The sequence below is a fragment of the Natrix helvetica genome (genome assembly GCF_964273705.1).
Source record: "Natrix helvetica genome assembly, chromosome: 1".
Taxonomy (NCBI): Eukaryota; Metazoa; Chordata; class Lepidosauria; order Squamata; family Natricidae; genus Natrix; species Natrix helvetica.
Genome location: NC_138548.1, coordinates 55685816 through 55706288, shown reverse-complemented (window position 1 = coordinate 55706288; position 20473 = coordinate 55685816). Strand labels below are relative to the sequence as shown.

General features: G+C 36.0%; 1 protein-coding gene across 2 annotated transcripts in view; it reads left to right on the top strand.

The window, feature by feature from the left end:
* Positions 1-7260: 7260 nt before the first annotated feature.
* Positions 7261-20473, top strand: part of ESRRB (estrogen related receptor beta) — a gene marked incomplete at its 5' end in the record, with an annotated part of 114564 nt that continues 101351 nt past the window's right edge. The window contains 2 exons of one of the 2 annotated variants that reach the window (XM_081948051.1): positions 7261-7310; positions 13612-13674. In XM_081948051.1, the coding sequence (XP_081804177.1) occupies positions 7261-7310; positions 13612-13674 (113 nt within the window). The remainder of the gene's footprint in view (positions 7311-13611; positions 13675-20473) is intronic. The other variant, XM_081948052.1, reaches the window with a different exon arrangement.

Here is a 20473-nt window from a genome sequence, read left to right as displayed (position 1 = left end):
TCCGTAGATTCTGAAGTAGCGTTCTTCGTCCTATCTGTCTCTCAATCCCACCCTCGTCGCCAATGTTAGATCCGGGCAACGAGAGAACAGACTGCGGACACGAAGTGACTTAACAGCTCTTTATTAGTAGTAGTAGTGATCCAGCTTGCTCTGTGGCCGGAGGGTTCCCCTTTTATAGGAATCGGGTACGCCTCTCGACCAATCAGAGCGATACCTGTTTCCCGCCGTAGCGGCGGACCAGAGAGGAGACTTGCTACGATATATGTTAATATCTAACAAGAAGTTTGTTTGTAAGTTTTACAGTGTACAAATTTGCGCAGTTGTGTGTCTTCAGTTTGAAGGCTTATGCCTTAAGATTGCATACTTGACTGACAGAACTTCTTTATAAAGCTGCTTGGAAAATCTTCCTAAGAGAGGAGAGACAATTCTTGGGAGAATGGAAAACTTTTAGCATTCCAATTTGGGAAGAGATTGGGAAAAGCCAGAAAGTATTGGGGATATTGACCCCTTCTTCCCTTGTGTTGACAGTGGGGGTATAGAGCCAGTGTACCCCTTACCTTTTTTGTGATCTGTTTCCTTAGGTTTATTCTGAGGAATCTTGTACTCCTCTGTAGTCCTTTCTTCCTGATTGCAAAGCTTGACAACAGATAGAGAATGAGAAGAGGTGCTATTAACCAAACTGCTCAAATTGCTGTAACTTTCAAACAGTGTCTTTGACGCATGCAGGGATGCGCTAGAGTAAAGTCCAAAAATGTGAGCTTTTGGTTTTTGCATTTTGACAGTATGGCTGAAAACACTGATTGTTTACTAAGATCAATTAATTAAAAAAGAGATTAATATCAACTTTCTTCAACATCTATATTAACACTTGACTTTCTGTGCTTATTTTCTTCACTTCCAGTACTTCCAGTTTTTTCTTTCTTTCTTAAAGCAGAGTTTTGTTTTGGAGACTTGAATTCACAAAAAAGAACAAGCCAGCAAGTATGGACTGAGATCTACAGGATGAAATGAAATTACTTTTGGTAATCTAATTTGCTAACCTGGATGAGGCAGGTATTCCTACAAACAGGAAATTACATTTTAGTTACTTTACACTTACATTTTTGCAGGGTAGTACAGAAACGTGGAAGTTGTTGTTATGTTTTCTGAAGTCAAAGACAGGGTGTTATAAAAGTATTTATTTAAGAAGTAGAGATGCACAATCAGCAGTCTTCGAGATGTCATTGGACTTCATTTTCTATCATCAGTTCAGCAGTTCAAATCTCACTGCCTGAAGGTTGACTCAGCTTTCCATCCTTCCAGGGTCAGTAAAATGAGGACCTAGCTTGTTGGGGGCAATATGCTGACTCTATAAACTGCTTAGAGAGGGCTGTAAAGCACTGTGAAGCGGTATATAAGTCTAAGTGCTATTGCTATCAGTCAGGTTGCCAAAATCTTTCCCATCCCAGATTTAGAATACTTCCCAATGTGGGAAATTATTGGTTGGATCAATTCTGCATTTTATATACTTTGGTATATAATCTAGCAATGTTCAACCAAAGGTGTTAACTGTGTCCATTTGGTTTTGGGGATGGGATATATATATATAACTCTGCCTCAACATTTTTGACTTGAAATAGTTATTTCACACATATAAATTGTTTGATAACACAATAATTTGCATTACAGACTGCAATAATCATGCTGTAAACTTCTAAGTATGAACTACAGTATATATAGGTTACTATTTTGTGCCAACATACCTAACAACTATATGTAGGAGAAATGCTTTTATCTTATTTATCTGGAATTGATTTCTGAACAAATATGTATAGGATTGTATTACTAAACGGAGTTATTTTTGTCATGACATTAATATGTATTTTTCATAGATAACACTCATTTTGAGGCTATTGTGCTAACAAATCTATATAGCTTAGAATAAGCCCATCTGCACCTACTTAAGAGCCTTTTCCAGTGCCTTCATGAGCCATTCTTCTTATGTATGAATTTTGGGAAGTTCGTGAAAAATAAGAGACAGTTCAGACTAGTGGCCTCTTAGAGGCTGAAGAAGCAAGTCCAGAAAAAGGGAAAGTTTTTCCTTTTACACTTACTATAAAGCAAAATTAATTTTCTACCCGTAATAGTTCTATTGAGCTCTTTTCAGAAATCCTTTTCTTTTTTACATGGGCATTTTTCTGTCAGCAGGAGTCTATTATCTGAGCACAAACCTTCATTGTATTTCTGTTATCAGTTAATTAGACCACATGAAATCAGTGCCAGCCAATCAGGTGGTTTGCTCTACCAGGCCCTGATAAATTAAAAACTTCTGCTACTGAAAGCCAGCACCTCCCTTAAAAATCAGTATTTGTTCTTGGAAGTTCAGCTAAGCACTTAAGAATATGTAAATAATGGGCCACATTTACACAAAATGTGACTTTTCTCTCTATCCCTGCAATTGTTCAGTGGTGAATCCTGTTAACGGATTGCCATTCAGATATATTATGGGATCTGAGAATGGCAAGCCAACAGTCTTGAAATGGATCAGGACAGGAAACATTCCTCCCTGAGAGACAAAGTTGAGTTTCTTGGGAATTTGTGGTTTTGAGGCTTCTCTGTCTAAATCCACATTTAGAAATGGAAACTGTGCACACCTCCTTTGCATATCCTTAACTAGTGATGCTTCATGACAGAATTTCCATACTCCTTTATCAGTTTCAGGTTATGTCTCTAGAGCAGTTGTTGTAGACTTCATTTCCAGAATTCCCTAGTAGCATTGGCTGCTCTCATTAGTACTACAGCACTGTTTGTTAATAATAGAAACTAAAAGCAGATGATAAATAAAACACAGGAACGAATAAAAATCAATATTATTTATATATATAAATATAAGAAGATACCAAAACAAGTAGGACAATTTTAAAGGCTGCATTTTTAAAAACAGTGTTTTAACAGACTTAGAAAAAATGTTTGAACATAAATTAATTTCTGGGGGCATTGATTTTGAGTATCACAGTATGTTTAGCTTTTTCTCTAATATCTGTTTACCACAAAATCACTGCAGAGTTTTATTCTTTGCAGTTCTGGAATCTGATGCGTTGCATTTAGGACAACGTTGTCTGAATATGATCACTCCAAAAGTATGAAAGATGCTTTTCCTATAAGTGACTATTGCAAATAAATTGCTTATCAGTTTTGCTATTTTTGTATTGTTCCTGACTCATAATGTATCAAATAATTCACGAACACCTGGATATCATAACATGGAGACAATTTGGGCATAATGATTTTCTCTGGTCATACATTGGATGCATATAGGCTATGTGCCTCTCATATCTTTTTCAAATAATAGCTTAATTTCATTGACCTCAAACCAAAAGTATAAATAATTAAGAGTGAAAGATGCTACATTTGTTGCAATGTGATGGCAAAAGCTATTGAATTGGTCTCATGAACTCTTACAACATATAGTATCTATCCCCTTTCAAATTATTTCCAGGAACAGCAAGTTCCACTGATGCACAATGTATTACATGCATATAATGCCTGTTATGCATTCATATATTTTAACTAAATGACCTATTAGATTTACATCATGCGAAGTCAACAAATCATTGCATTATATGGAACATCAATTAATAAAACCTTGCTTCTTTAAAAGCCCATTACGTTATATAAAGCATCATAACATCTCTTATATTTTAAAAGTGATTTTATTAATCTGAGCACTGTAGCTTTTAGGTATATCAGTCTTCATTAGCTAAAGTGAAATCTATATGCAATACAGTAAGCTACTCCTGGCTATTTCTGCCTTTCTCTGTGGCAATCTGGCTATTTTCTGAGCTTTACATCATAGAGTATGTTTTCATAGTCAACAATATGCCAAGCTCTTAAATCCTTACTTTTGCATTTTTGCTGCGTGCAAGTTATACTACAGGTTTGTTGACAATTTAGTCTTTCAGTGTGAAATGAAATTTGTTTTGTGGTTTTTATACTTCTGCAAGCTATCTTCAGATTTGTTTTAAGGTGGTTCTTATTTTAATAGAGAGTATTTCTAATATTTACGCTAGAAGTGTGTTTCAATTTTCAGAGCCAGCTTTCATATTATGGCGCAACCTTTAAAAACAAAACAAAAACCCTCTCTTTATCTTCCCCCCAAATCCCCCCCCCCCAGCTTCTTTCACTATGATGTTTTTCAGCTTGGTCTTTTAAGTATATAAAGTTTAAGAAACAATATTTTAGAATTTCTTCTTGCATTTCTTTTGCTTTTGCCATTCCTTTTTTAGTTGACTAAAATAACAAAGAAAGAAATGGTGTCAACTATATTCACACAATACCTTTTGCATAATATAATGTGCAATTTTAGATTAAGATACCTTACAGCTATAAAATCTTACTGACTTCAGGTTGTCTTGATGATCTATTGTTTTGTTCATTTTTGCCTATTCCTCTATACAGAAATTATAGAATGAATTTGCTTTCCTTAATTTGTAGTGAACTTCTCAGAATAGCATGGATAAAGTTCCACTTGCTCCTCATCCTCTGCAGTATTGTTTGCTTGATGCTTTGCCAGAAAATGACATTCTTGTTAAATAGGCACATTTGTATGCCCATTCATTTCTCCAAGTCTGATTTTCTGTGATTCTGGGCAGGTGATCAGCTACATTTATGGTACAGAACTTCATACTTCATACTTCTTTAGATGAACATGGAAAATGTTTAATGCTTACCTTGCTTAAGATCACTTAATGAGCCAAAGCTGGATTGACAAATCAGTGTTTGCTGCTAGTTCCTAGGTTGCTATCAAGCAATTTTTTAGACTTTGACACTTGCTAATGGTGTTTTTACATATGTGATCTGCTTCATGCCAAAGCGCAAATGTTGTCATTAAACTTTATAATAAAATTAACTCCAGTGTAGCTGTAGTCTTATAAGTACTACATTTGATATGGCAGTTCAGTGCATGAAGTCTTAACAAGAAGGGGCAGAGCATCATCAGAGAATATGTTTTACAGGGAGAAGGTCCAAGGTTCAATCCCAGCCATTTACACCAAAGGCTGGGAAAAAGCTTCTACTTAGAGAGCAATACTAGAGACTGCCATTTGGCGCACTAAAAGATACCAATAGTCTGATATGGTGCACAGCAAGCTCCCATCTCCCCTTTATGTTGAAACTAAATGTCCTTGGGAATGCAGCTCATGTTTATGATCCAGCTAACATTTAGCATGTTTAAAATGCCTGCTGGATCCAGAGTCTTGTAAGATTCAATTTCATGGTCTCTTTATTTCCTCAGCAACACACACACACACACACACGCACACACACACACACACACGCACACACGCGCACACACACACACACACACACAGGTACTCTAGAAGCTTGGTTGTTTTCTTGCAATCATTGGTATTCATGGGCTAGTGATGTTACTTAGTTAAAAACAAAAAACTCAAAAGGGCAGACCCAGAAGATCACTGCATCTTTTTCTGCCATCAGTTTTCTATGTGATTTATTTTTGTATGCTAATATTGAATGAGAGCAAGACTATTTCCTTAGATACCAATCCCTATCCCTCTAGCCTTTCTTGGCTTTTGAGGGACGGAGTTTAACCAGGCAGGTGTTCACTTGGGGGTTTGTAATTTTGGGATGGGATACATACCCATAGGAAGTGTTGGGATATATTTTTTAAAGGAGAGAAATCCCGGGGTGATTTTGGGCCACTCACCTGCTCCCAACCCACTATGGACCAATGTGCTTAAACTCCATTCCCATAACCTTCAGCCAAGAGGCCTCCGTCCTGCAGGCTGATAAAAAATAACAACCCATGCCAACACTAGTGTAGCACCTCTTTTAACACACAACCAATCGTTCCCATCTTGGGAGTGAAAAATAAAAAAAAACTTTTCGGTCAATCCCTTACAGAATTCTGCGTTCTTATATAACGGAACAAAATAAAGCGGGTTTTTATTAATTCATGCATTAAAAAAACTCGGTACAATTTGCTTCCGAAAAGCAGTAATTAAAAAAAATAGTTATCCTGACCTCCGTGTCCGAGGCGGGCTTTGATAAACCGGGAGGGCCGGTTAACCAACCGGCAGCTTTTGAGACGATCTCCCGCTAATTTACGCGAGGACGGAAACCCAATTCTTTTCAAAAGTTGCAAATAAGATGATCTTATTTGATCGCAAGCAATAGTGACCGCTCACCCCCCCCCCCAACACCCAACCACTATACAACGCGAGTTTAGGAGCTCGCTTTCCATCAGCCTCTAATCGCAGGCGTGTCAAGGTCCGCGCTGCCCTGCTCAAGGGAAAAAGGCTCCGGACCCAGCTCCTCGAGGTTTACATGCCTCCGATGATTCCCTCTCTTCTCAGCCGCTCGCTTTCCGAGGCCGGCGCTGCAAGCCGGGCGGACGCGGAGAACATCGGGCGCCACCGCGAGAAGCGTCTCTTCTTCCTCCTCCTCCGCTTCCCCCAGCAGAGGCTTCGAAATCGGCGGCCTCGCGCTCAGCCCACCACCCGCAGCCCACGAGGGTTCGGGCCGCCTCGCGCTTCGGCTCCCCACTCCAGCCGCGTCCCCAACGAAAGGCTCCCCCGTGTTTGTGTGTAAAAGAGAATGGAGCAGCGGGCGCCGCACGTGACCCTCACCCCCACCCCACAAGCGGCGGGCCCGGGATCCGGCCTGCGAGGGTGAGGCGGGCAGGCAGGCGGCCTCCCGGCCACGTGCGGCGAAGTTAGCGACTCCCCGCGCTTTGCCCCCTGCAACCTCCCTCCCTCCACTCACCCCCCCCCACTTCCTCGGCGCGCGCCCGCCGCCGCTCTGTCACTTTAAGTCCAACCCCCAGAGAGGGAGCCAATAGCGGCGGTGCCATATTCATCAATCTCCCCGTCTTAAAGCTACAGTAGGGGGTTAGTGGCGTCTAAATCTCTACAGCCGCTGTTTCGCCGCTCGCTGGCTTCCCCGGCTGCCCGCTGTCTTCAGTGTGATTGGAGGACGAGCCGCGTGTGGATGAGCCTGAATGCTTTTCTGTCTTTCCTCTCTCTCTCTCTCTCCTTCTCCGTCTTTCCTGCGTTCTCCCCGCTTCTCCTGGTCCGTCTCCCCCGCCCTTCAAGCGCTTTTGGTTTGTTTTTTCCCCCTCCGCTGTCCCGCTTCTAGCTTTTTCCCCCCTTGCCTCGCCGTCTCCTGCCTTCCTTCCCCTTCGCCCCCTTTTTCCTCGGCGCGACCTAGTCCTTTCTTTCTCTCTCTTTCTCTCTGCCAACTGGGAATGCTAAGACAGAACTGATGGACATTTCCGAACTTTGCATCTCAGATCCTCTCAGCTACCATAACCAGTAGGTGCCCTCCTTGCTTTACTTCTTTCGCCGGAATGTCTCGCTTCTTCTTTCTTTCTTTCTTTCTTTCTTTTTTTGCTTCTGATGGAAATGACAGCAGAGGCTTCGGGTCCAGAGGCGTCCTAGATGGAGTTGGAGTTGCAAAGGGGACGGCGGCGGGGTGGGTGGGGGTTACGGGTTGTGCATATATGTGTGTGTGGGTGAGAGAGAGTGAGTGTTTTATACGCGCGCCCAAACTTTTCCCTCTCTTCTGCGTTGCAAAGGGGTGGCTCCCCGATCTCCTGAAAGTGCAGGCGACGCCGTGGGTGTATTATTACTTTGGTCCGTCTACAAATGCCAGAAGAATGTAATTTTCTCTTATATAGAATAGGGTCTCCTAAACTGTAGGGTATAGCGCTTACGGGGAGAAAGAAAGGAAATGAAAGGAAGGAAGGAAGGAAGGAAGGAAGGAAGGAAGGAAGGAAGGAAGGAAGGAAGGAAGGAAGGAAGGAAGGAAGGAAGGAAGGAAGGAAGGAAGGAGAGAAAGAGAGAAAGAGAGAAAGAGAGAAAGAGAGAAAGAGAAAGAAAGAAAAAGACTTGCGAAGCAGTTTGCTCAGCGCGCGCCACTTTCTTTCTTTCATTCTGGAGCGTGCAAAATTGATTTTAAACGGCCAGATCTCCTCCCCTGCTTTCAAAAAGCTAAACTTTTTTCTCTCCTTATTAAAACTTTGCATACTTTTTAGTTGTTGTTTTCAAGTAAAGGTGCGTAGATTATTTGAAGTTCTCCAGATCTTCCGGGCATAGAGCAGCCTAGGCAGCGGCGGTTACAGTTAATCCTAGCTGGAAACAATGTCAGTTTGACACTTTGGCTGCTGGTGGCTTCTCCCTATCGTGTGGTGGGCAGAGGAACGGCGCGGCTCTGGCGTGAGATTGTTGACCAAAGTCTTGAGTCTTATGCTGAACTTTGGAAAGCGGGTTGAGTTCGCTTGCCATCCCGGTCTGCTCTTGTCGTTGTGATTCTTTCTCATGCCTGCTTCTTCTCTTTAAACTAATGATTTCTTAAGCCATCCCCCCTTTGTGCCTTCACCTGAAAAAACCTGAACGGTAAACAATTTAAAAACACCAGAGGTATCAGCTAGGTGGACTTATATGACATAATTTCAACAGCTACACCTTAGTAGTGGTTAAGAAAACCAGTTTCACTAAAAGTAATCAGCATTTTCTCTTGTTTCCTTTTGACACCTCTCATTTCCTGGAAAAGACTGCGCCTATGTTTTCTTTTTGTTTGTTCATTGTATTTTAGTGTTCATTCTATTTGTTTGCCAATAAAAAATGTTTCAGGTTTTTGTTTTCATGATTTTTTTGGTAAGTGCCAACTACCTTCCTGAAAAAACGCATCATTAAATTTTTGCTTACATTTTATGAATGGTGGCTTAATGTAAGAATGCATTTGATACTTTTAATATTTTGTTAGAAATAGTTACTAGAATAGAAACTACGAAAAAAGTGAAGCATGCTTGCCTTTATAAAGATGCTTACCATTTATAGCCACTGACATTGTGTTTTTCCTTTAAACATTTTGTTTGTATCCATCTTGTTGAATGCAAGTAGCTAACAGTTCAGGAAAATAAACAAAGCCCCTTACCTGATTCTTCTTAATGACTTTGTACACTGAGAGGATTACAGTAATATAAAGTAGCCAAGAGTGTTATGCTTTAGTTTGCAATTAAAAAGGAAAGGAAACAAAACTGGATCTGATCCAGAACGAGGAGTGTATTATTTCAGCTATGAAATAATGGACTTTGCAGTTTTTAAAGAGAAAGAAGTGCTATTAAATAAGACTCAGAAGTGTTAATTTTAAGATGATTTTGAAATGCAAAATGGTAACAGAGAGTATACATTTCTAAAATTCCCTTTCTGGATTTTATTTCAACTTACGTTTACATGCTTATACAGTATAGAAGACCATAACTATAACCATAGGCATGTGAATAATAATTCATCTGATGTTGCAAATATATATTTGTACGAGATCATTTTTCTTTCTGTACCTATACTTTCTATCATCTGTCAAGAGATGACAGATGTATAATGAATGTGGGCCACTTAGTTCAGTTACCCAATGATTATAAAGTTGTTCCTGTAATTTTCTTTAATGGTTGTTATTTTTATACATAAACACTGTATGTTTAATTATAATAGCAATTTGTAAAGTTAAAAAGGACCTGTATTTTTTTTCTTTTGCATTATTAAAAATGGGCATGGCATAACACAACTAAAAACTGTCTTTTTGGTTTACTGTATTTAGTTTTCCACTAGTGAGGTGTGTGTGTGTGTGTGTGTGTGTGTGTGTGTGTGTACATAAATGTCAGTCAGTCCTCAGTCCATTAAGGTGCTGGAAGTGAAAGGCAAAATTCTATACATTGCTGAATTCTGATTGTGTTCTGTCCCTAATCAGGGGATGGTTTAGTTCTTAAAATCAGCTTTTGTTTATGCTTAGGTTATTGATGCTTACATTTTACTCTTTTGGGTTCAGGAAGACCTTGCTCCACCTTTTCGCATTATGCATTATGATATAGGAATATTTTAAATAACTAAAGAAGATTATGAACAATCACCTTCTCAGTATAAGTTCACAAAGTACAAGATCTTACCCTTAAGGAATGTAACATTAAGCATATCTATGTTCTTTTATTAATTTGACCTTTATATACATAGAGTGGATTATTTTCTGTAATTTTTAAGGCGTAGCATAGAAAGGTGTGTGTGTGTGTGTGTTTACTTTAATAAGGAGAATGAAGTAGAAACCGAAATCTTTGGCCAAGTAGGATTAATAAGTAAGGATACAAAATAAATGAGCCTCCAATTTGTCTTACAGGTCAAGAAAGATGTAGTGCGTGAAATTAGTTCAATTGCAATGATAGTGCTTCCCTGCAGTACAGTAATTATGTAATATATGAATTCTGCATAGCTGTGTGTATCTGTATATATGTCTGTTACCTAGATGCATGATGAATATATGATTGAATATTACGCTGTATATGGCCAAGCATATAATATTCCTTAAAGTGAAATTTCCCAGTTTTTATTTGCTTTGTCATTAAGTTCCAGTTCTAGCTAAGAAGGAGTTTCTGTAGTTCTAAGATAATGGCTGCTGGCAAATAGATTAAATAAAGATGACTACTTTGGTATATAAATATATCACCAAATATGCATGTTTGGTGATATATTTATCACCAAGATTCTGTTGGTAGGGTTAAAAGAAGCCGCATTAATATTAGCCTCATCGGTTTGTCATCAGCATGAGAAATAAAACATGAAAAATATCTGCTGCTGTGAAATTTAGAAATTTGATCACATGGAATTATTTGATTCTGCTCAATAGAGAAAGGAGATTCATTATTAATGTCCATTGCTTTTTGTTGAACATTGTGGTTTCTGAAGGATTATAGTAGAATCATACTTTCGTGATAAGAAGAAATCCAAGTCAGAAAGACTGGATGAATCTATTGCTTGTGTTCTGGGCCTCTTTGGAAATCTAGGAGAACACTTTTTTTTTTCAGTTCTGTGATTCAAAAACAAAATCTAAACAGAGTCATTGAATAACGCTGTAAGTGGTCTGGATACTCTTGGACCACTATAGTAGGCAATAGCTGTTCTCTCTGTCTGACATAATAGTTCAGGAAGAAATTCTAATGTAAAGAAGTGAGTTGGTTAATATCCCTGAAATGAATTCTTGTTGTGTATATAGTCCAGAACATTAAAAGAAAATTTGAACCTGGCATTTGGTTTCTATTTTTCCCATATTAATTACTTAAAATAATAACAACATGCCTTATTATTAACATTTTAAGGCAAAACAATGACCTGGTAAGGATTTTTGTCATTATATCAATTGAAAGGAATCATTGGTTATCACATTTAGCCTAGAGAAGAACATTTTACATTAAATAAAACTGTTGGGATAGAAATTTTACAGCAGATTGGATTGTTTTTCTGAAGACAATAATTGTTACTTGAAATCATTTGCCTTGAATTTTCTGCTTCCTTTCCATTAGTTACTATTCTGATTTTCTTTTCTTTTCAAGTTTTGATAATTTCCCCATTCTTAAATGCCACACTGAAGCTTTTCATTAAGTGCTGAAATCTTGGTAACATCTTTGTTTTGGACAGAGTTAACTTTTAATGAATGCTGAAAGAGAAATATACATTTGTTTACTATGTAATGTTTTATTTTACATAGAAAAAAACGTTCCATTGTTTTAAGGCATTTATTCTCTGGTAGAGTTCATAGAACTGAAATCCAAATTCATGAATGCACCAATAACTGATCTCTTCTAAAAATAACTTCATCTTACAAAGTGTTTACACGGAGAAAGAAAGAAATGAAGCGGAATAAGCCAGATACACTTATGATTCTGCCACTCTGTATTAGAACTAATACTCTAGAGGGGGAAGAAGTGCTTAGGGCAAGAGTATTATAAGCGCAGTATTAGGGTACTCTAGGGATACTTAGATGCTCCATCAGCTTACTGTAAAGAAGCTGCAGTCATTTACTAAGGTGCAATCGCATAGATTTCACTGGATCATACTGCTGAGTAAATGCATTTCAGGTGACAGTGAGATTATTTTTCTATGTCAACTGCAAAACAAATATTTTTTAAGTTTTAAAAATATTCCTATATTTTTGTATCTTTAGGAAAATAGTGCAACATTTATAAAGTAGCAGTTGTTTAGTGCAGTCATTCATAGTTCTTAGTGTATATAATATTCATGACTTTCCTGGATGCTGACTTAGGGGTATCTCAACAGCAGATGCTGGTGGTAATTAACTTTTGCAGGTCATCAGCAAAGAAATCCAGATGCATTTCTACTTCTTTGGGCAGGTGTGTTTGGAATTTGTAAGAGAGAAACACACTTCAGCTTTTAGAATGAAGTAGTAAATATTCCAGGTGACTGATCTGGTATCTAATGAATATAATTAATACAGGATTTGTGAAAAACTTGATTTTGGAATTATTATTATCATCATCATCATTATCATTATTATTGTGTTTGGTTAAACAGTACGCCAAATGTTTATACCGGATTTAGCATTTTTATCCACCTGTCAACTCCTTCCCAAGGACCTGGGATGGGTAGATGTTTTTGTTCGCGTATGTTAAAAGTATCATCATAGGATCTAAGCTTGTCCAACTAAAGCTGCCTTTTGCAACTGACTGGTTGCGTTCAGATTATTATTATCATTATTATCATTATTATCATTATTATCATTATTATCATTATTATCATTATTATCATTATTATCATTATTATCATTATTATCATTATTATCATTATTATCATTATTATCATTATTATCATTATTATCATTATTATCATTATTATCATTATTATTATTTACAAGCGAGTGTTGACTTCTGGTGACTGCCCGGACTTGTTTTGCATTATCTGTCCTATTCTGTCCTTTGATTCTTTGAGCACTTGGGTTGCCCATAAAGTGGCCATTCTATGTAAGTGCCCATTACTTGTCAATCAAGAAGCACTTGAGAGCTCTGCTGCTTGAGACTACTTACTATTAGGAAAGTATGACTGCTTGAAGTGGAACCTATTGTAGAAAAAGTATCTTTGCCCTGTTTGTAATTGCAAATGTAATTACAAACAAGCTCTTGCAGATTAAGGCAACTTTCATTGCACATGACTTAACCTTATGTTAGCCAAAGAAAAGTAGTCTGTGCCATTTAATCCATGCCAGATATGCATTTTTTTTCTTGATTTGGGTGCTGCTTCTGGATGTCATTTGAATGGAACTGGTGGTGTTCTTTTTCTGAGCTTTGGGTACTGTTCAAAGCAATATGAAGGAAGACTGCATTAATGTATATTGGCTTGCTGGTGCACATGAATAGTTCAGACAATCAACCTTGCCATTCATTATTTTGTGTTTCCCAGGGACAAGTTGCAAAAAAGCAGTTTCTATTGTCACGTAACTTATACGTACTGCATTTTTCTTTTGCATTCTTCGTGTCTACTGTGTTCACCTTGGTGTCTTTTTCTCCTGCTCCCTAAAAAGAAAAAAAAATTATCTATGTTTAGATTTTGAAGTAATCTCACCCAATATTTCAAGCTAATCCTCATTTTATCAGAATATTCTTGAATATTTTGTTAACAGTAAACATGTAATCCATAAGTGACAAAATTTGACTGTATATTCAGAGGGTATTTGCCTTCTCATGCAAATTTTAGCATGCTAGAGATTCTGTTTTACCCCTTTTGTGTGTGCAGTAACATGCCATGACCAAGCTATTCTTGTTTTGTTTTTTAGTGTGGAAGGGAATGGATTGAGAATAGACAGAGGCGGCGTATCTTGTCCGATTCTGCACTGCTGGTGAGGTGCTGATTTTTAGGGTATTTCCATACCATTATATCCTGTTTCTGGGGTAGGAAAGGGAAATATTGTAGACAGACTACTGAAATTTGGAATGAAGTGTGGTGCTTCATTCTATGTGCTTATAAGTAATAGTTAGAATGACCATTAGGTTATCAGGCTAAAATTATCTTTTTAGTCTCTTTCCTGTATGTTAAGTTAACAAATTGTTTATGTTATAATCCGTGTGTGATAATTTCTCCTGCAAACATATTTGTGTGTTGTGCATTCCTTTATATGCAGGCAGATAGGCAGGCAGATGGACAGTCAGACACATCTACATATAAACTGGTTCTCCATTATTATATTTTAAAGGTAAATTCTGTATAACAGCCTTTATGAACAGCTCCACAAAACATATTTTGTTCTGTTTTCTTGAGAACAGAATCATGAGAATGGTTTTACAAAAAACTTTACTTTTTCCATTGAAAAATTGCTGATTTTCTCTTTAAAATATAGGGAGAACGGAATATTATTGTCATCACTTATGTTGATCTGCAAAATAGTTTTCTTTAAATTCATTGTGTTTGTCCCCTGTACATATCACAATCATATACAAATCGCTCTTCCACTGATACTTGTACCATTTTTTAGGTCTGAAAAATTTAAATGTCTATGAAAATAGCTTACAGGAGGAAATCTTTAGACAAATAAAGTGTTATTTTGTCCAAAATATGTAAAAGTTACATTGTGATACAATTTATCATAAAGTTGGTATAAGACTATTAAATACTTGGATATTTATTTCTGACAAAAAGTTAAATCTAAGAAGATTTTTCACATTCTTCCATGATAGGTATTAAATTATTTGGGGGTATAGTCTTGAGAAAATTTGCTGAACTTCTTTGATTTAGATTTTGTTCAACGTCTCAAGTGCTCCTATTTTTATGTAATATGACTTTTTCGTTTTAATAAACTTGGTGATATGTGAGAACAATCCAGATTAATTATGGGGCAATTTATTCTGGAGTGGCAATTTAAGCAAAACCTAAAGCCTTAATGTCAAATGTTAGTAGTCAACTGGGCATGTAGATATCAGATGAGAAGAACGTGTAATTCCTTAGTTTAGAAGGTAACAATTAAGGCCATATTGCCTGCAATGCAGTCTAAATTGAAAGCAATAGACAGACGCTATTGGAGATATTAAACATTACTTTTTAATAACAAATATTTGATAAGCATTTGTCTTGGATTCCCTTACATTTTTCAGACAGTGTACAGTAGCTGCCATTTGATGCAATTTCTTTATCATCAGGATAATATAGAAATAAATGTTTTTGAGAATATTAAAAATGGAGTCAGATATAATCGTATATTTATATATTTCTAAAAGCAAAACACTTTTGTAGATTGGGTTGGTTTAAAAATGTTGCAGAAAATAAAATAAACATGGTGCCTGCCTTCTCATATAATTGTCGCATGAATAAAAGCAAAAATCATTTTGAAAAATCTTATTTTTCATTCTGAGTGATACATTATGAGTTTCTATGTTATGTTTTCATACAAAAGCTTATGAGATTTACTGTCTGTGCATGTTACTGGGACCTATATATGTTTTAATTAATATAAGTAGCATATCTAGCTATGCATTTCCTTACAGCTAGCATGAATGTAAGTATTTATCTATGCTGAGTACAAGATATCACTATGCTGGCATCTTTAAATAAATTGAGTTGTAAGGAATACAACTTAATCTCTCTTCTGAACCCAGTTTTGATATAATATAAAGTCACTTGTATAAAAAATAAATTATATATATTTTTAAAGATGTAAATAGAGGATATTCATTTTTAGATGGAATTGAATTATTAGAAATACCATAAATACAGAAAGAGAGCAAGTACTACATTATAGAAAAATCCAAGAGATTATTCCTTAGTTAAATGATAAGAAAATGTGATTAGATTGTTGTCTATTTAACATTAAGAAGAATGATTTGTTAAAGACAGGAATTTTGTTGCAATATTTTAAGATGTTGCAATATTTGAATCCCCTTTAAGAGGATTGTTGTAGACAATGAGTTCTTTACATTTCTGTTCAGTATGTCAGGTAACATTTATCTATTCCACTTTTAAAAATACAATTATAATTTAATGGTGGTTTCTTGCTGAATTCTTAACCATCAGTCGCAGCCTAGTACGGCAGAGAGAATTATACGGAATAAAGTAAATCCATGCTTTTATTTTAATGAAATCATTCCAAGAGAAACAACATATTGTTTAAGGGAAACACTATAGTAGTCCTAATAGTGTTTTGTTCTCTGAATTTTTGTTTATAAATATACTTGAGAAATACATTTGGCAAATGCATGTGCCCAAACAACTGTATTGTATTTTCATTTCCTTTTTATTCATTGAGAAATTTAGGGAAGACTCTTTAAATGTTGATTACAGAATGAAAACAAAAATCAGGTTTAAGTTGTCAGTTTTCTTAAATTTAGAACAGAACAGAACAAAATAGAATTCTTTATTGGCCAAATGTGATTGGACACACAAGGAATTTGTCTTTGGTGCATATGCTCTCAGTGTACATAAAAAGACAAAAGTTTGTACAATGTGTACAAAATATTACAATGTCAGTTTCCTTATTGTTACTTGAGTAGGGTTGTTGAGTAACAATAGGGAAAAATTAATTCATGAATAATAAAGACTAATCAGCCTTGATAAATTTAAAAGGGATTAAAAGATAAGTTTTTGCACATAATAAATTACACTGTATATTTTAGGGCTAGTGGGGTTGGACTATTGAACATTGTATTGGGTCTCACTGGTTTATCTTATAACGGATGTATACAGCACAGTTGTAATTGTCATGCTTTAACATGTCTAGTGTTGGATGGATTAAGACATCACAAGAGCTAGTCCTTGATACAGGTCGTCAAGCTAAGACAATTCATGTCATTTGAAAGCGATTTGAATGATAAGCAGGTTTAAATAAGGAATACAGTTTTCTAATATTAAGAAAATTTCACTGTGGTTTTGATTGTCGCTTATCACTGAAATCCATTTGAAGATCTGGGTGTTCCCACAGTGTATTCATTTGCTCCTACATACTATTACATTGTGTGGACACAGCAGTTTTCTATAGTCTTCATCTATGTTCCCTGGTCGTAGTTCAGAGAGAAGGCAAGGCAGAAGGAGCTCAAAGGTATTTGTGTGGACATGTATGTGCAAAAATGTACCGAAAATATTGGAACAAGGTGTCCTGAATTTTGTGTCTTGTTTAACCAAAGTTTGAGTAGCAGCATGTGGTGTGATCCTAGCATTCATCAGTGGGCAAAATCATTTTTGTTGATTCTTTTGTTCTATCTCACGAAAAAAGTGATGAATTGGTTGCTTTGATTCCTTCCAAATGGCAATGACTTACAATGCATTAGAATCAAAACATGAACACTGAATTTTTACAAAAGTTCTAAAACTGATTCGGAGAGATTTTTTGTGAGAGACCAAGAATAGCAATTTTCTTCTGAAAGATTTGATGCGAAAAGGCAGAGGTACACACACAGTATTTCCTTATAACTAATGCTAATATAGATAGAAGCCATAACATATTCTTTATGAAAATGATAATAATTTAAGAATTCTTTTTTCTCTATTGATTTAAGACCGCCACCTCATTAAAGTATCTTAATTTACTAATCCAGTGATTCATCAATCAATGGATAATGCTTAACATGTCAAAGAATAAAGCTATTTTTTCAGATTTTAGATGCTTTTAGATGGTACATGCAGATCATAAAATATGTATTCCGCACATCTTCTGTATGTACATAAGAAAAGTGGTAGAATGACACATTTCTACTTGTTAATCTCCTTCATTGCTGTCCTTTTCTTGTTGTTTAAGCTCTATTGAATTTGACTTCCTTAGCTACTCATCTCAGGGCCTGTCCTGTTTGTTCTTTAAAGTTCTTTATACATAGAGATAGTTTACATAATTGTTTACATTTATAGTTACATTATATTGACCTATTTATTATACCATATTTAACTATCTTTGGAAAAGAAAAACCTGGTTTTCTGTAGATGCCTTCAAACTTTAGCCTTTTTCATAAGTGGCACTACAAAAACACTTGTTCATGTGGAGTATTATTTGCTTATGTGGCTAATATAGAGCAAGAGGTGAAGAGAAATTCCATTCATAATGCAAAAGAGAAAACCAACAACTATTTCATTCCTGTATATGCCTACATATTCTGAGGTAAGTAAGAATGTAGATGAGCACTTTCCTGGATGCAAATCCACTGAACACAGACAGATTTCTTGATATACTGTATTTATAAACACACATGCACCTAATCTGTCCTGCAAATCATATATTCATATAGCCTGGCTCCCGGAAATATTTTGAATAAATCTTTTAAGAAAGATGACAATTCTAAATTCATTGTGACAGTTACGTAAAGTTGTTTTCCCCAAAGCCTAGTCAGAAAGGTATATTCAGGGACCTGTTTAGCACAAACTTGTTTCTTTTATTAGAGGAGTTGGGACAAAGGGCTTTGTTTTGGCAGATACAAAGTAGTTCAGCTTAGCATCTTTAGAAACCTCCTCTGAATTGCTCTGATTGCTTTTGGGGTCCCTATACTATACGAGCCATAAGATGTGAATACAGAAGAACACGGCAGCCCCCTGCAGGATTTAGCTAACACTGTCCATCCCACAGTTGCCAGCAGAACAGAGAGACACTGTTGCTATGAATTGCCCTGGAGGGTCAGTTATGGCATTTTTGTGCAGATGTAATCCAGAATGGTAATTAAATTACATTATGGTTTGAAAGGTAAAATAATCAGAGGAAACTCTGATATATTTTTTTAAATTTTTTCTCTGGCATAGATCTCTAATGCTTGAATGAAGCTTACCAAATAAATTCTCAAAGTAGCTTTCTTTTAGTAAGGTGAGGATTCTGTCCTGCAAGATATTGGTGCAATCTCATTTTGCAAGTTATTAATAGACATTTTAAGCCACAGAACTAATTATTGCCACTTTGATGCCCAATATAGGCTGTTGTTATCCTTGGTACAAGAGTCTAACAAAATACCTAAGTAAAGAGCTTGTAAGCTATCTAATTCATTGTAAAAATATTAGTGATAGAATGCACTTCTTTTTTCATTTAAACAGGGAACGTATTTGTGAGCTGAATATTTTCAAAGGTTTTAGAGAGTTTACAGTATGCATTAAACATTAGCTTCATAAGACAACTTTTCTATTTTTATTGCATGATAAAATCCTTCTGACAGACATTAGATCCAACAATTCAGGATTCCTTTCCTCGCATTGCTTATGAAGTGCTTAAGAGGGCAGTTATCTAGGTAAAATGGTTAGCGTTAGAGAAGAAATAATTTTAATTGTTTTTTACATTGGACATAAGAATACATTTTTGCTTTATGAATTATTCTTAAATTTTCAAAAACAATCTTGTAGAATATGAATATACTATTTTTAAACATATTTTTAAATGCCTAATATCACTAATGAATTGAAAAAGGATCAACTCCGATTTTTAAAACTGTCCTGTTAGGTTATTATTATTATTTTAAATCTGCTAGAAATTTTACTTCTGTGTATTGTTGCATATTAAATTATAATTGTGGTTATTTTGTAAAGTTACTGTTTCTGAAAATGGTTTTTTCTTTCAAAAAATATTTTAAAAAAGGCAGCTAAGATGAGAATAGAGACAGATGCTGTTTTTTAAAAAATTACTTTTTGGATTCTAAGTGCAAGTCTAAACAGTATGTTTATCTTCAGATAAACAGAGGGAATCTTTAGATCTAAATACCTTTTAATTCTTTTACATTTGTAATAATTACTTTTTTTAAGACATAAGTGAGGGAAACCTCATAAACTGAGCTGGAGTTTTCTTAAGTATTGTATGTTGTTTAATGGCAAGTCTGACTGGTTTTCAACCAATTTACGTATGTATCATAAAGCTACCTCAAAAACTACATGTGATTAAATTATTGGATATGTGAAAGAAGGACAAGTAAAGGCCACTGTTTAAATGTAGGCATCTAATTTTACTATTGTACTTGAAGGTACTATTATTCCTTTGAGATTGTTTATTTGGCATGGGGGGGGGTCAATATTAAAACGGGCAGTGGAGGAGAAACTTATTCTGTTTCTCCTTTCCATCTTTGTGATAGTCACTTATAGCAATGCAGGAATAAAGAACTCCTAGAAGACTATGGCTGTTTCATAAGACTCTGTGTGAATGAGTGAGTGTGAGTGAAAAGACGCTAAGGGATACATGAAATAAAGCTGAAAACTGTTTGTGGATTTAGGGCTGAAGATTGTTGCTCTCTCCTACTCCATAAAAATACTTGCAATAGGTAATACTTGTAATGGGGAAATATTCTGAGAAACAAAGTTTCTCAGAGGCTTCACACATTGGAATTTGTTACCACTCTCTTCCTTTGGTTCTGTTTCATATCTAAGAATCCAGTGATGGTAGAGGCAATACTGAGAAACTACAGCTCTAGGTTCATTGTTCTTCCAGTGTATAAAATGATCCCATTAACTCTATGGGGGTAATTTGGAGTGTTTGGGAGAAAATCCCAGAATAGCAACTGGGGACTTGTTTTTATTGTTAAATTGTTCAGAGAGCAGAAGAGGCAAATGGGGTAAGAGAGGAAATGATGCATGAACTCACTGAAATTGCATAAATTGAAAACAAAAATATTTCTACAACTAAGGGCTCAAATGTTGGTGTATACAGCAGGCATAAAGCAAGAGGAAATTCAAACCCAAGGTAATTTATTATAGATTCA